Source organism: Pyxicephalus adspersus, chromosome 8 (assembly GCF_032062135.1).
Source record: "Pyxicephalus adspersus chromosome 8, UCB_Pads_2.0, whole genome shotgun sequence".
Classification (NCBI taxonomy): domain Eukaryota; kingdom Metazoa; phylum Chordata; class Amphibia; order Anura; family Pyxicephalidae; genus Pyxicephalus; species Pyxicephalus adspersus.
The window spans coordinates 56,298-69,908 of NC_092865.1; the positions used below are offsets into that span (position 1 = coordinate 56,298).

At 38.6% G+C, this 13,611-nt stretch overlaps 1 protein-coding gene across 1 annotated transcript in view; it reads left to right on the forward strand.

Moving 5' to 3' along the window:
• Positions 1–5,286, forward strand: part of ATPAF1 (ATP synthase mitochondrial F1 complex assembly factor 1) — a 12,672-nt gene extending 7,386 nt beyond the window's left edge. Inside the window, exons 4-5 of the mRNA XM_072420568.1 lie at positions 3,685–3,792; positions 4,909–5,286. Coding sequence (XP_072276669.1) covers positions 3,685–3,792; positions 4,909–5,079 — 279 coding nt within the window. The 3' untranslated portion in view covers positions 5,080–5,286. The remainder of the gene's footprint in view (positions 1–3,684; positions 3,793–4,908) is intronic.
• The last annotated feature ends 8,325 nt before the right edge of the window (positions 5,287–13,611 follow it).

Here is a 13,611-nt window from a genome sequence, read left to right on the forward strand (position 1 = left end):
ATTATAAAAATGTTTTTGAAAACCTTAATATGTCATGGTTCCTGCTACTGATACAGCACAATGGGTTGGTTACAATGTTTGTATTTCTATGCGGTTGGCCGTTAAGCCACAAGCTTGAAGATATGTATTGTTAGAACCTAACCTTGCTGTATGTTTTTATTTGAACTGTATGTTATGACCACTTTATTTTCTTTTCTCTGTATGTACCTTGATATCTTTTAAAAAAATAAAAGAAAATTTTATGAACTTCCTTACTGGGGTGCCTGAATTAACTGAACTCACCAGGCACCTCATTAACATAGATCGATATGTACACTTCATAGAACGTGTAATGCCATTGTACGGTGGTTGAATTAGTGATGTGCAGTTGGGTGGGAGGTAGACAACAAAAACATTATCTTTCACCAGAAGATCGGCTTTTGGATGTGCCAACCATTTTTCCAAAATGAGAAGTATCTTGCATTTAGGGTCTAGTCCAACCGAGTTACAGTGAGCCCTTGCTTTAGGAACAAAACATTTTTTAAACCAGTCCAATGTAATATCAGTGGTAACCCACCCCTTCTTGTAGGCACGGTAATGTCATTCCCTTGAAGGCCCTCAGAAGTAAAATTTTCCCAATAACAAGCAACCTACATCTTTAGGCACCCGCAGCATTAGAGCAGCACATGACATGATCCTTCAAAGCTTTAAACTCCGATGCTGATTCTGCATCCTCAGTTGTCATTTTTTTTTTTTGGCGTACATCTCCAAAGCAATGCAGTCTCGTCAGCATTGTACACTTGTTCAGGACCTAAATGTTCACACTAACTAACTTTGCAATTTTGTCCACATATGCATTAGCCGCATCTTTGTCTGCTGAACATTTTTCACCACACACCGCTCGAAACTGTAAGCCATGTCGCGACTTGAAACGATGCAACCAACATTCTGAATATTCACACTTGTGTTGCAATCCCAGCTCTTCATGAAACACTTTGGCTTGTTCCCAATAAATCACCAGAAATGTCCACACCTTCACTTACACGTAGATTAAACCAGGTTATGAGAACTTGGTCCAGGTCTAAACTTTTTCCCTCCGTCATTGACTTCCTCACAAACATTTGCTCTTTTGATTCACTGTCAGAAAAAAACTTTAGCAGTTTTTCTTTTTTTTTCATCATACACTGTTGAGCCAGTTTTGTATGTTTCACAATAGTTCGCACAGACACGCTGCTATCAAGTTTTTTTTTTTATATAGCGTTTACACTTTCTCTGCGAGCGACAACACATGTTTACATTTTACACCCAAAGGCCTGAATCTTTGCCTGAATCCATAATGCAAATAAATGAGAAGCAAAGCACGTGCAAGCAAGACCTAACAGCTGTTTCTGGAGTACAGCGCCATCAAAACATCAACAGTGCCTCCAGAAAACAGTGTCAAATTGAAAATGCGTTCTGAAATCCATGCCGGAAAACTGAAGGAACCAGATTATCGACGGCCAGATTTTCGAATGTCAACCTGTACTCAGAGTAGATCCATATAATGGCCATATATATCCAGCCTCCATGTCATCATTGAGGCTTAACACATTCCACCACTCTATCAAGAAATTTTCCTGAAAACTGATATATGTCATACTTCATTTTGATGCAGTAATATTGATGAGTTCTCTGGGCCCAATGTAAAATTTTAAGTGGTAAGACGAGTCGATGTTTCACCTTGTTTCTTCTAGACTAGACCAGAGGTAGGCAAACTCCGGCCTTTAGGCCGGATATGGCCTAGCCAGTATTCCAGTCTGGCCTAATGCCCCTCTAGTTATTATTAATTGCAGGTTCCTGCGATATCGAGTCTCCGCACAGTAACCCCAAGTATTATGCCTAAAGAGCAGAAGCAACACGCAGCTACCAGTCTCCGGAAGGTTGACCTCGAACATCATGTCTTCATCCCCGAATGAACTGATGAATTATTCTTCGTCCAATGTGGCAACAAAGCCCTGTGTTTAGTGTGCAACGACACCAACAGCACTTTCAAGGGGTCGGATCTCAAGGGGCATTTTGATGCCAAGCACGCGCACATGTACACCGCAGATGAGCGGAAGACCGAGGCTGCTCCCTTGCAAAAACACTTTTCTTGCACACCTTGTTTCTTCTGGCCTAGTGTGCCTTCTTGACCTCCTAAAATGGCCTAGTAGTCCAAAAAGTTTGCGGACCCCTGATCTAGACTGTTATCAACAAAAGGTGCAAAAACCAGCATCTGTGATGGTATTGGGGTGCATTGGTTCCCATGGCATTGGGTTCTGTATAAATGTGAAGTGTATATATGATGCAGAAATTTTAGAGAGACATTTGCTCCCATCAAGATGACTTCTTTTAACTCCATGTAGAATAATGCCAGGCCTTGTTCTGCACACTTTTTAAAAGTGTAGCTTCATAGACAAAGAGTCTGTGTGCTTGACTGGCTTGCCTGCAGTCCAGATCTGCCCCCTTTGGTCTGGTGTTTCATAAAGAGGAGAATCGGACAAAGGCGATCACTGATTATTGAGCAGCTCAAGAATGGGCAAAAATTTCTCTTAAAAAAACAAACAATTAGTTTCTTCAGTTCCCAAATGATTAAAAAATGTAACTAAAAGAATAGGGGATGTGACCCAGTGGTAAATTCACCTCTTTCCCAACTTTTTTGGAGTGTTGCATCAATTTCTAAATGTGGCTTTTTGTGGCTTTTTTGCCTGTTAAAACTAATCTCAAGCGAACAACAAATTACATGTTTTTGTCTTTAATGCATTTGAGAAAGTGTCCCAAAATGGGGTTTGTAATACAATAATTATGCTAAAAAGATAGAATGCTGATGAAGGTGATATACTGGGCAATGATCTGATAGTACAGATCTTCACAGAACTCGTACAACATTCCTGAATAGTACTGGCAGCCAATGGGACAAAGTTTAATAAATCTGAAAGAGAAAATTGGGTTTTTGGTGGCTAGGTCAAGGGCTAAATACCAGACAGGGAACAGTTGTTGGGTATTGTGGCTAATAGATCATACGGTTTTAATGGGGGTGGGGAATCCAGAATGTGGTGGAAATAATTGGATGGTATGCTGGCTAAAATCTAGATTCTCTTGGTAATAATGGGGAATATGGTAAAGCCAATGACAGAATATCAGGTTGGGGAATATTATTTGGGTAATAATCATAAAGTATGGCTGTTATTAACCTGTATACTAGACCAGGGATTAATAATCGGGTAATATGTTGGGAAGTGGATTGAATACCAGACTAGGTGTAATAATCAGGTAGTATGGTGGGAAGTGGATTGAATAGTAGAGGAGGGGTAATATCAGGTAGTATGTTGGGAAGTGGATTTAATACTAGACCAGCGGTAATAATCGAGTTGTATGTTGGGAAGTGGATTGAAAACCAGAACAGGGGTCATAATCGGGTAGTATAGCAGCTGAAATATTGAATACAAGCTCGAGGGATTGGGTGGAATGGGCTAAGTACTAGGTTATGAGATTTATTTAATGGAAGAAATAAGAGCCATAACCATCTGGACTGAACATACGTTGATTAGTTCTACAGGCTGAAGTTACTTAGAAAAGCTAAAGTTTTAGGTGTGAAAAAAAAGATAACCGGTAGTGTGGCAGCTAATTAATTGAATACCAGACTAGGCGGTAAGGATGATAATTTGTTCTTTGTGTTCTGTGTAGAGTGTCGGTGATGCAGCGCCCAGCCAACTGATTTTGTATCATTACGTTGAACTTCAGAAGGAGAAGGGAATTATTCTGATGACCTCAGAATTGGACTCCAAATTTCTGGTAGGTTTGCAACACGTTGTGTGTACAGCATTTTCTGAAAAATATGAGGATATTTTGTTCACTTATCATATAGTTTTGGCAAATTAGTAAACGTCTGCGCTTCAATAGTTTTCAGTGTGAAGATTTGAGGTTTTCTTTTTTTTAGTCCTTCCTTATTCTCAGTGGAAACATGGTCACTTATGCCTACACAGAATGCATTTGTCCTTATTTAACCTCCTAGGCAGGTCATTTCTGTCTAAAAGCCGTACATTGTTTTTCATGAAAATTTATTTTACAGTATAATATAATAGTATGAGTATAAAAAAAGTTTGAAACACAAAATCATGCCAAAATAATAAATTACATGAATGAAAAAAATTAAAACAAAATATATATTTTTTACCATTAAAAAAAAATTAATATACTAGATTGTAAGCTCTTCGGGGCAGGGTCCTCTCCTCCTGTATCACTGTCTGTATTAGTCTGTCATTTGCAATCCCTATTTAATGTACAGCGCTGCGTAATATGTTGGCGCTATATAAATCCTGTTTAATAATAATAATAATAATACTCATACTATGATATTATACTGTAAAATAAATGTTCATGAAAGACAATGTGCTGCTGTTACACATATAAATCCACTGTGTTGTATTCAATACAGTTATTTTGTATTGAATGCAATACAAATGGATTTAAATTTCCTGCCCCGAAGGGAACTCCCCGGTTACTCATCGAGCGCAGAGGAAGAAAGAAGACAGACATCGCGGAGAAGGACGACGCGGGACGCCGGCAGATCAGGTAAGACTCGATTTACTATTACTTCCCATAGGTTTACCTACCCTGAGTGTGACCCGGGGTTACCGCTTTTAGCATATTTTTTCTACCCCGAATCACACTCTGGGTTACTGCTCAGGGAGTGAACAGCTACCAATGAAATGTTTTAACTGTACTGTCTTTGGTTGGGGGCTGTGGGGTAACAGAACAAAGTTTGCATTCTGATGAGGTCATAGGCTGAAATGTCAATGGTAACACTTTTGCATTGTTTTGCTCCCCCCTTCACCTCAATGGGCCGTATACCAGAGCAGGAGGAAATGAGTTGTCTGTGTAATTTTAATGTGTGTCCCTTTCTTGCAGAGTGTTCAGGAAGCGCAATGTCTGGCCAGTCAAGTGCAGCTTTTCTATAGTGGTGACTCCTTTCATCTAGTGGAAACCTTTAATCACTTGCCCAGCAGTTTCAAGTATATGTCTGTAATATCTGTGCTGGAACAGAATGGACTGGGGATGGTGAAAGCTAACCAGGAGTGACAAAGGAATTTACTTCTGTGGAGAGTAGGAAAAACTGATTTAAGCCACAGTAAAAGGGTTACTGTGTTCATCATTATACCGGAGAGGGTAAAGACATACCCTGTACAACGCTAATGAATATTGTGTGTCTATTTTGGAAAAATATATTATATTTATTAAGCATTCACTGGTTGTAAATAAAGGTAATAAACTACTCTTCTATCTTGATTGCTGGAAATGTTTTACTACCCCAGGAAAAAGTCACCTCCCTGGAAATGGCTACAGTGTGTCCCTGGATAGTGTCGGAGCCCAGTCTCATTCACTCAACTCCCAGCCTTGTCCTCTGGAGTTTTCTTTGTGATGTTGACATAGGAAATGCCACCCGTGTTTAGGGACAACTTCAAGAAGACCAGAGCTAGGCAGGCCATAGTCAAGTAAAATGTGAGTTTAAGTTTGGTCCAGTAAACGTTTAAATAAAATGGTGAAATAGATGATCTGTGCAGGCTAAAATGTATTCCTTTCAAATTGATTGCTGTATGTGTATATCTGTTTTTTTGGTTTATACTGAGAGAGATTGAACAACATTCCCCCAGGTAGCAGCGCTGTGACTTGGACTACACTAAAGTGGAGCATTTTTTATATCAATAACCTAAATAAAAATCATATAACTGGTTTGATGTAATCCAGTTCAGATCCTTAGGTGCTCCACGTTCCTAGACAGAAATCTTTATTTGTGATAAAAACATAAACTAGTTAGTAAATTGTAATGATTTGATCTTTTTGCACATATATGTGTGTTTTTGGAAGGAGAGATGCCCATAAACCCTTCCCTAATTACAATTTCTGTCAGAATTATAAAAAAAATTGAGCTACTGTTGCCATGTGTGGGAATTGGGGCTGTTATCCTGGTCTTGCTTCCCTGGAGCATCATAGGGGATTTTTATTTTAGGCTGTGAATAAAGTTGAAAAGAATCAAATTCTTTGCCATATTTAATTCCCGGCTGAGGAGATTTTCCCACTTCATTTGTTAGGGAAAAATGAAACTTCTGTTGCTCTATTTTAATCAAAAGGCAGGTCTTTGAAAAACACAATATGTGAAATGAATAGTCAGAAAATCAGGAAAGTAGAACATCATCCATGTAATTGGTGGGAGACTGGAAGGTAACTGTCAAGTCCTTGTAATAAAAGAAACAAAATGCATTAAATAAAGAAAACAAAGCTTTCAGTATCTCCCAGGAAACACTGAATATATGGAGGCCTAATTATAAAGAAATGGAGAATGGGTAAACATTTTCTCTATATTTAGAAACATAATTGCTTGTATAGTGCTGTCTTTTATATTTACAGTTAGGTCCATAAATATTTGTGACAACTTTTTTCTAGTTTTGGTTCTGTACATTCCCACCATGAATTTTAAATGAAACAACTCAGATGCTGTTGACCTGCAGACTTTCAGCTTTAATTCAGAATTAAAAATCTGAAAATAAAATGTTCATTTCTAATACTTGGATGAAAATCCTTTGCTGGCATTGACAGCCTGTAGTCTTGAACTCATGGACATCACCAGATGCCGGGGTTCCTCCTTATTAATGCTCTGCCAGGCCTTTACTGCAGCGGCTTTCAGTTGCTGTGTGTTTGTGGCCTTTCTGTCCGAAGTTTAGTCTTCAACAAGTGAAATGCTCAATTGGGTTCGGATCAGGTGACTTGGCCATTCCAGAATATTCCACTTCTTTGCTTTAATAAACTCCGGGGTTGCTTTGGCTGTATGTTTTGGGTCATTGTCCATCTGTATTATGAAACGCCTCCCAATCAATGTGACTGCATTTAGCTGGATGTGAGCAGACAGTATGTCTCTGAACACCTCAGAATTCATTCGGCTGCTTCTGTGTCACATGATGGATAAACACTAGTGTCCCAGTGCCATGGCAGCCATGCACGCCCAAGCCATCACACTGCCTCCGCCATGTTTTACAGATCATGTGCTATGCTTTGGATCATGAGCTGTTCCACGCCTTCTCCATACTTTTTTCTTGCCATCATTCTGGTAAAGGTTGATCTTGGTTTCATCTGTCCAAAGAATGTTTTCCCAGAACTGTGCCGGCTTTTTTAGATGTTTTTTAGCAAAGTCCAATCTAGGCTTTCTATTCTTGAGGCTTATGAGTGTCTTGCACCTTGCAGTGCTCCCTCTGTATTACTTTCATGCAGTCTTCTCTTTATGGTAGACTTGGATATCGATACGCCTACTTCCTGGAGAGTGTTGTCACTTGGTTGGCTGTTGTGAAGGGGTTTCACCATGGAAATGATTCTGCCATCATCCACCACTGTTATCTTCCATGGACGTCCAGGTGTTTTGGCGTTGCTGAGTTCACCAGTGCTTTGTTTCTTTCTCATGATGTACCAAACTGTATATTTTGCCACTCCTAATATTGCAGCAATTTCTGGGATGGGTTTTTTTTTTGTTTTTTTGCAGCTTAACCCCCCTATCAGTAATCCCGAGTGTGACTTGGGGTGGATTTTTAATGCAAAAAAACGGTAACCCCAAGTCACACTTGAGGTAAGAAAAAAGCCCCTCTTTTCTGCGCCCCACGATCCAGTGGCGATCCAAGTGATCCCGCTCTGATGCCGGGTCGTCTGTATGTTAGGGGACGTGGCAGGGAAATCTAAAAGCAGATTACCGTGTACATTTATTTATAATATTATTTATCAATATTATTGCACCCTTGTTTGGACACATTTCAGTGAAATTTTTTTGATAAATTATATTGTTGTGGTCTATTATATCTATTATTTCATTATTTTTCATCATCAATTATTTTTTATAATTATTTATTATATTATAATTTATGATTATAATATAATAAATATAATTATCATACCTGGGAGGTAATCCTAGGAATTACAGGCCCACAAAACAACAAATTTCTATGCAAAAAAAATTGTATCACTTTTTGCAGCAAAAAACTGACAGAATTAGAACACTAGGGAGGTTAAGGACGGCTTGTTTCACCTGCATGGAGAGCTGACCGCATGTTGTCTGCTTAATTGATAATGACATAACAAAGGAATTGCCCACACAAGCCCATGAAATAGCCTTTGAATCAATTGTCCAATTACTTTTGAGCCCCTAAAAATTAAGTTATTGTTTAGTACATTTTTTTTTGCAATCTTTTTGTTCAACCCAGCGAATTAAAGCTGAAGTTCAACGGCATCTGAGATTAGAAAAATTAGAAAAAAGTTGTCTGTCCAAATATTTATGGACCTAACTCTATCTATCTATATATATATATTATAAAAAAAATTATTAGTTACACTAAACACACATTTTAATAAACTACTTTAACATTAAAGCTTACTTTGTTTTAATTTCTTTTTTTATTAGATAGCTGTTCACTGGTGTACAAATGTAAAGGATCATATCAATAAATGATTATGAAATGTCCAACTGTCCACAAACAGCCAAATTTCACGGTCTGCGCATGTCCCAAATACATTTGAATTTGTATCAGCTGTGCACATAGAGATGCGCATATATAACAGCTGCTTTTGTTTTTTAAACATTGAATGTTTCAATGTCCACTTTGAAATTAAGAAATCAATGTTAATGCTATGTTTTTGTGTTTAGCCATGTTGTTTCATTGCAATATTATGTCTTTATTACCACCTTTTAAATTTTTGTTCTGCATAAATATTTGCTAATCCAGTTTTTCATCCTTGATAGGTTCAAATTGCATATTGGTTTGGTAAGTATGAAGGCAACATTTCTTTTGCCATTTTTTAACTAATTTGGTTTTATATGGAAGTGTGGGGTTACATGTGTTTTGTGTGTGTTTTTTTTTTTTTTTTTTTTTTGGCATGTCAATTTGTGGTGTCTGTGTGGTCTTTATATTTTATTTGTGATCTTTTTGAAAATGTTTTTTTTTAATAAAGTTGTTTGAAAATCGTTGTAGTTATTTGTAATGTTTTGTTTTGTTTTTATGTGATCTCCTTTACAATCTCCCGGGATCTTTTAACCTTAGGTGATCCAACAGACAAGTGTGATTGTTTTTATACAGTTCCTTTCTATGAATTGTTGAAAGGCTGAAAACGGCACAATTGGCTTCTTAAAACCTAGTTGTTTGATGTGCATCGTTGTGCGCCAATACAGACCCGCTATGTGCGCGTAAGCTGTGTTCTATCAATTTGAAAAACCCATCGGCCACTTTTGCAGAGAAGAATCCTCATTCGGGGAAGTTTTTCTTTTTAGGTGTATATTGTTTGTTTGCCATCATGTATGTACATACATGCATATAAATATACATATAAAGGAGAAATTAGAGGAAAAAACAGTAAAAGGGCTTTTTTTGGCAAATTATTTAACATGCTACAAATTGAAAAGATTGCCTATTTCTTCCTTTGATTTCTGATGTCATGGGCTTTGCTACAAGTAACATTCATAGAGGATATTGCTTCTGGTTAAAGGAGGAATCCACCTTTATGTGCTTCCACTACTAAGCTGAGCTAAGTAAGTCAATATATATAGTGGGTCAAGATCTAAAATTCTATTTAAACCTGCAGCAGCATCCTGAAGAGATTGGCTCAAAGTGGATTTGGCCCTGGAACTTTCATATATATTATTTTGTATTGGATTGGATACAGGACTTTGTATTGAATCCAATACAAAATATTTGAATTTCCCGCTACGACCCCCATCGACTGGTGTATGCACTGACATCATCAGCAATCGCCGAGGGATGCGGAAGCGTTCTAATTCTTTCCGTACTTCCATGCAAAAAGCGTTACATTTTTTGCATGGAAATTTATTTTAGATTGTAGGCTATAATTTTTAGACATAACTCGCCAAAATTTGTCCAAAATTTATTAAATTTAATAAACTTTAAAAAAAAAAAAAAATTTATAAAACATTATAAAAAAAATAGTATGTAATGTAACTGCATAGTAGCTTATACAATATATATATATATATATATATATATATTATATAAAGATTTCTTTGTATTGGACTCAATACAGCTTTTTTGTATTGAATCCAATACAAAATTATTTGAATTTCCCGCCTCCCGTCCGCACCGACGCATGTAGCGATGTCACCGGGAAACCTTGGAGATCGTCACTGCACACGTCGGGAGAAGAGAGAGGACGTCTCCGGAGGAGCTGCGGGGACAAGGTAAGTGTTTTTTTTTTTCAGTTGTATGACAATCAGATTGCACTGTAACGCTTGTCTCTATTTTTAGCTACCCCGAACCTGGTTTGGGGTAAATGCTTTCAGCAAGTTTTCTTACCCCGAACCAGGTTCAGGGTAACCGCTGAGGTGGTTAATGATCCAGACGGTTTCTGTTATGTGTGTGGTTCATTCACAACGAAAGCACAAAGTCGCCAATTTACCACAGAACTTAAAAAAGATATACAAACTAAATTTGGGCTGTCCACTTGGTGACCAGGATAAATCTTGTCATGTCATCTGTACCAGTTGTTCCAACGGACTGCGTGACTGGCTAAATCGGCGTAAAGCAGCAATGCCATTGGCAATCCCGATGGTGTGGAGAGAACCGCTAGGCCATCTAATCGACTGCTATTTTTACTGCGTCAACAAAAGTGGATTCTCAGGTAAAACTAAGCACAAAATTGTATATACCGGCCTTGATTCTGCAATTAGGCCTGTTCCCAATGATGGTTCATTGCCAGTTCCAGTATCATGATACATGGTATGGTTCATTAGTAGTGTTCAAGCATTCCATTAGATCGGAATTTGTTTCAGAATTCCTCTAGAAACAAACAGGTTTATAAATAGAGGTGGTAATTTGAGGATGGTCTTAATCAATTAAACACTGATCAGAGACAGAAGGTATGAACTAAAAATGGTCAGAGTGATATAAACTTTAGTTAAGGTTATTAAACATGAAAACAAATTATAACATTCAAATCAGATATATTATTATTATGTTGGTAACTTTTAAAGCATTCTGACACAGTAATGTCAAAGGTATGACTAAAGTTGTTTTAAACCATTTTAATATAGATATATATGTGGGAAGGTATGACGTGCCAGATGAGTGAGTGGCTGTAAGGCAGAGGTTGGCAAATTCCAGCGTTTAGGGCAGATACAGCCTACATGGTAGTTTGTTCCGGCCAGACGCCTCCTGGCCGATCCGGCCTAATCCCAGCCAGCAACCCGGTGTGGAGCCGGAGCCTCTGTGTCGTGCTTCCCTTCCCCATTTACCGTGGCCGGCATTAACACTTCCGCTGCCGGGGTAAATAGGAAACATTCCCTATACATCTTTGGCAACAATCTTTTGTTCAAATATTTGATTTGTCTAAAGCCAAACTCGAATGAAATTAGAATCAGATCCAAAATGCTTAGTGACCTTTTTTTGACATTCATACTATACTGTGAGATAAAGTGCTAATTATTAGATTTACAGCTTGAAATAAATTAGTTTGCAGTGTTGCAACCAAAGAAAAAAGTATCAAACCAACAACTGCAACAAATCAAAGTGTGGTGAGGCAATTTTGTGAATTAGTATAATGTAACTTAAAAAAGTAATGAAAAAGTAGAATTTACCCCCCAAAAAAAATCAAACACTAAAGATTCAAACTGACCTGTATTGGGCTGTAGATGCGCACATGGACCAGGTGTGCGCTTAATGGATTGCAATGACATCACCATTGACGAAGCAGAACCTCCCGAATCGCGCAGCTGAAAATAATCGACTTAATTTGCAAATTCTCTACCCCATTGCTCATTCATCAATGCAGGAAACCGGCAGGCGCGTGCACTAGTTCTTGGCCCTGGCTTGCGGTAATACGCCTTTTCGAGCGTTGTGTATTCTTGCGCAGCGAGCTTTTGCGCGCTCTGTTGATAAATCAGGCCCATTGTATGCAATACATACAACAATGAATATGTATTTTTGTTAAATTGTTTAGAGGTTCTCTAAATGGAATGCAATATACTTTACAATGCTGGGTGCAAGAAAATCATGAGGAGTCCAAATTACAAACAATTTTTATTTGTCAGCCCTACTGACCCCACAGGTCCACACTAGCTAGTCTTTAAATGTAACCCCTATATATCACTTATATATAGGGCTGGGATAACTTATATTGTGTATACATTTTAGTGACTTTTCCGCCTTTATGGGGTCTGAACTCTCTATTCAATGGACAAAGGAAATTTCACAAGCCCTGTGAAGTACATGTGACAAACACATAAAACCAAATAAACAGCAGCAACTGACTTCAAAAATAAGTCTGATAACTCAAACAACCAACCAAACAATCCTATCTAAGAAAATAAATCCCACAGACGCTACCTGATTCAGATCTCTAGTAGTTCTCCCCAGCCCGTTTTTGGTGGGTGGGCAGGCCGCCCGGCTGCCATGCCTCCTCCGCCCGGCTCTTATCAGTAGCTGTGAAAGGACAAAGGAGAGGAGAGGCTCTGTTCTCCGCTGATAGGAGCCAGGCTGAGGGAGAGAAGCACAGCCCAGCTATGATGATGATATCGGGACACAGGCTCTCCCTCCACCATTCTTTAGCTGTGCTAAGTCTTCTATTAGGAAAAAGAAAAAAAAAAACATTGCGCAACAATGTCTCTGCCCGTAGGCCGTGTAATGACGTCATTGCAGCAGTCTGTGTGTAACTGCATGTCACATTACACCTCTCTGTATATAAGCATCCATATCTCCTAAACCGTATGTCATAATGTCTTAAAATACAGAGTGCACAGGGAACACTCATAGTTAGTACTAAGCACAATTTCAGCACCTCAGCTCTTAAAAATTTCAAGATATGGGGATCAGAATTGTAAAAACTTGTAAAAATACAACATTCGGGTTCCTGTTTAAAAAGCAAGTGTGCTTAGGAGTCCTTAATTGAAAACGCAAATTGGCTACCCCGGGGCCACTTACATAGAAAGGAGTATTGGGATGGTGCCCCTAAATTAATACCTACCTGTCACAAATCTATACCTGTCATACTATGTTACCCTATCTGCTTCCCTTCTTTGAATCCCAATTTCCCTGGAATGGTGGGGTGTGCAAAGCCGAAAATGAAGGACACCTTTGGCTAACCCCCCCCAACAAAAATATCATTACTATGACAAACGCACTGCCCTGTTACACATTACTGCCTGCTTCTAACACTGGAACCCCAATTTCTCTGGAATGGGGATGTGCAGGAAACTGAAAATGTGTAGGGAATGTCTGTGGATAGCACCCCCTAAAATTGTATTATTATGGTATCATTATAACAGAAAAAAACTCTGCCTATTAAAACGAAATTGGGGTTCAGGTGCTGGAAGGGTACAGTCATGTGTAACAGGTAGGTGCGCCTTGATGGGCAGAGTTTTTTATGTTGTAATGATGCCATGGTGATGAAAGTTTGGGGGTGTTAGCCACAAGTGTCCCCCACTTAAACCTACCTATATTTTTACCTAAAATTAGGGTTGAAGGTAGGGAAGCGGACAGTTTGATGGGCAGAGGTTTTATGTTCTAATGATGCCATGCTAATGAAATTTTAGGGGTTTATACATCTGTTCCCCACTTGCACCTACATTTTCAG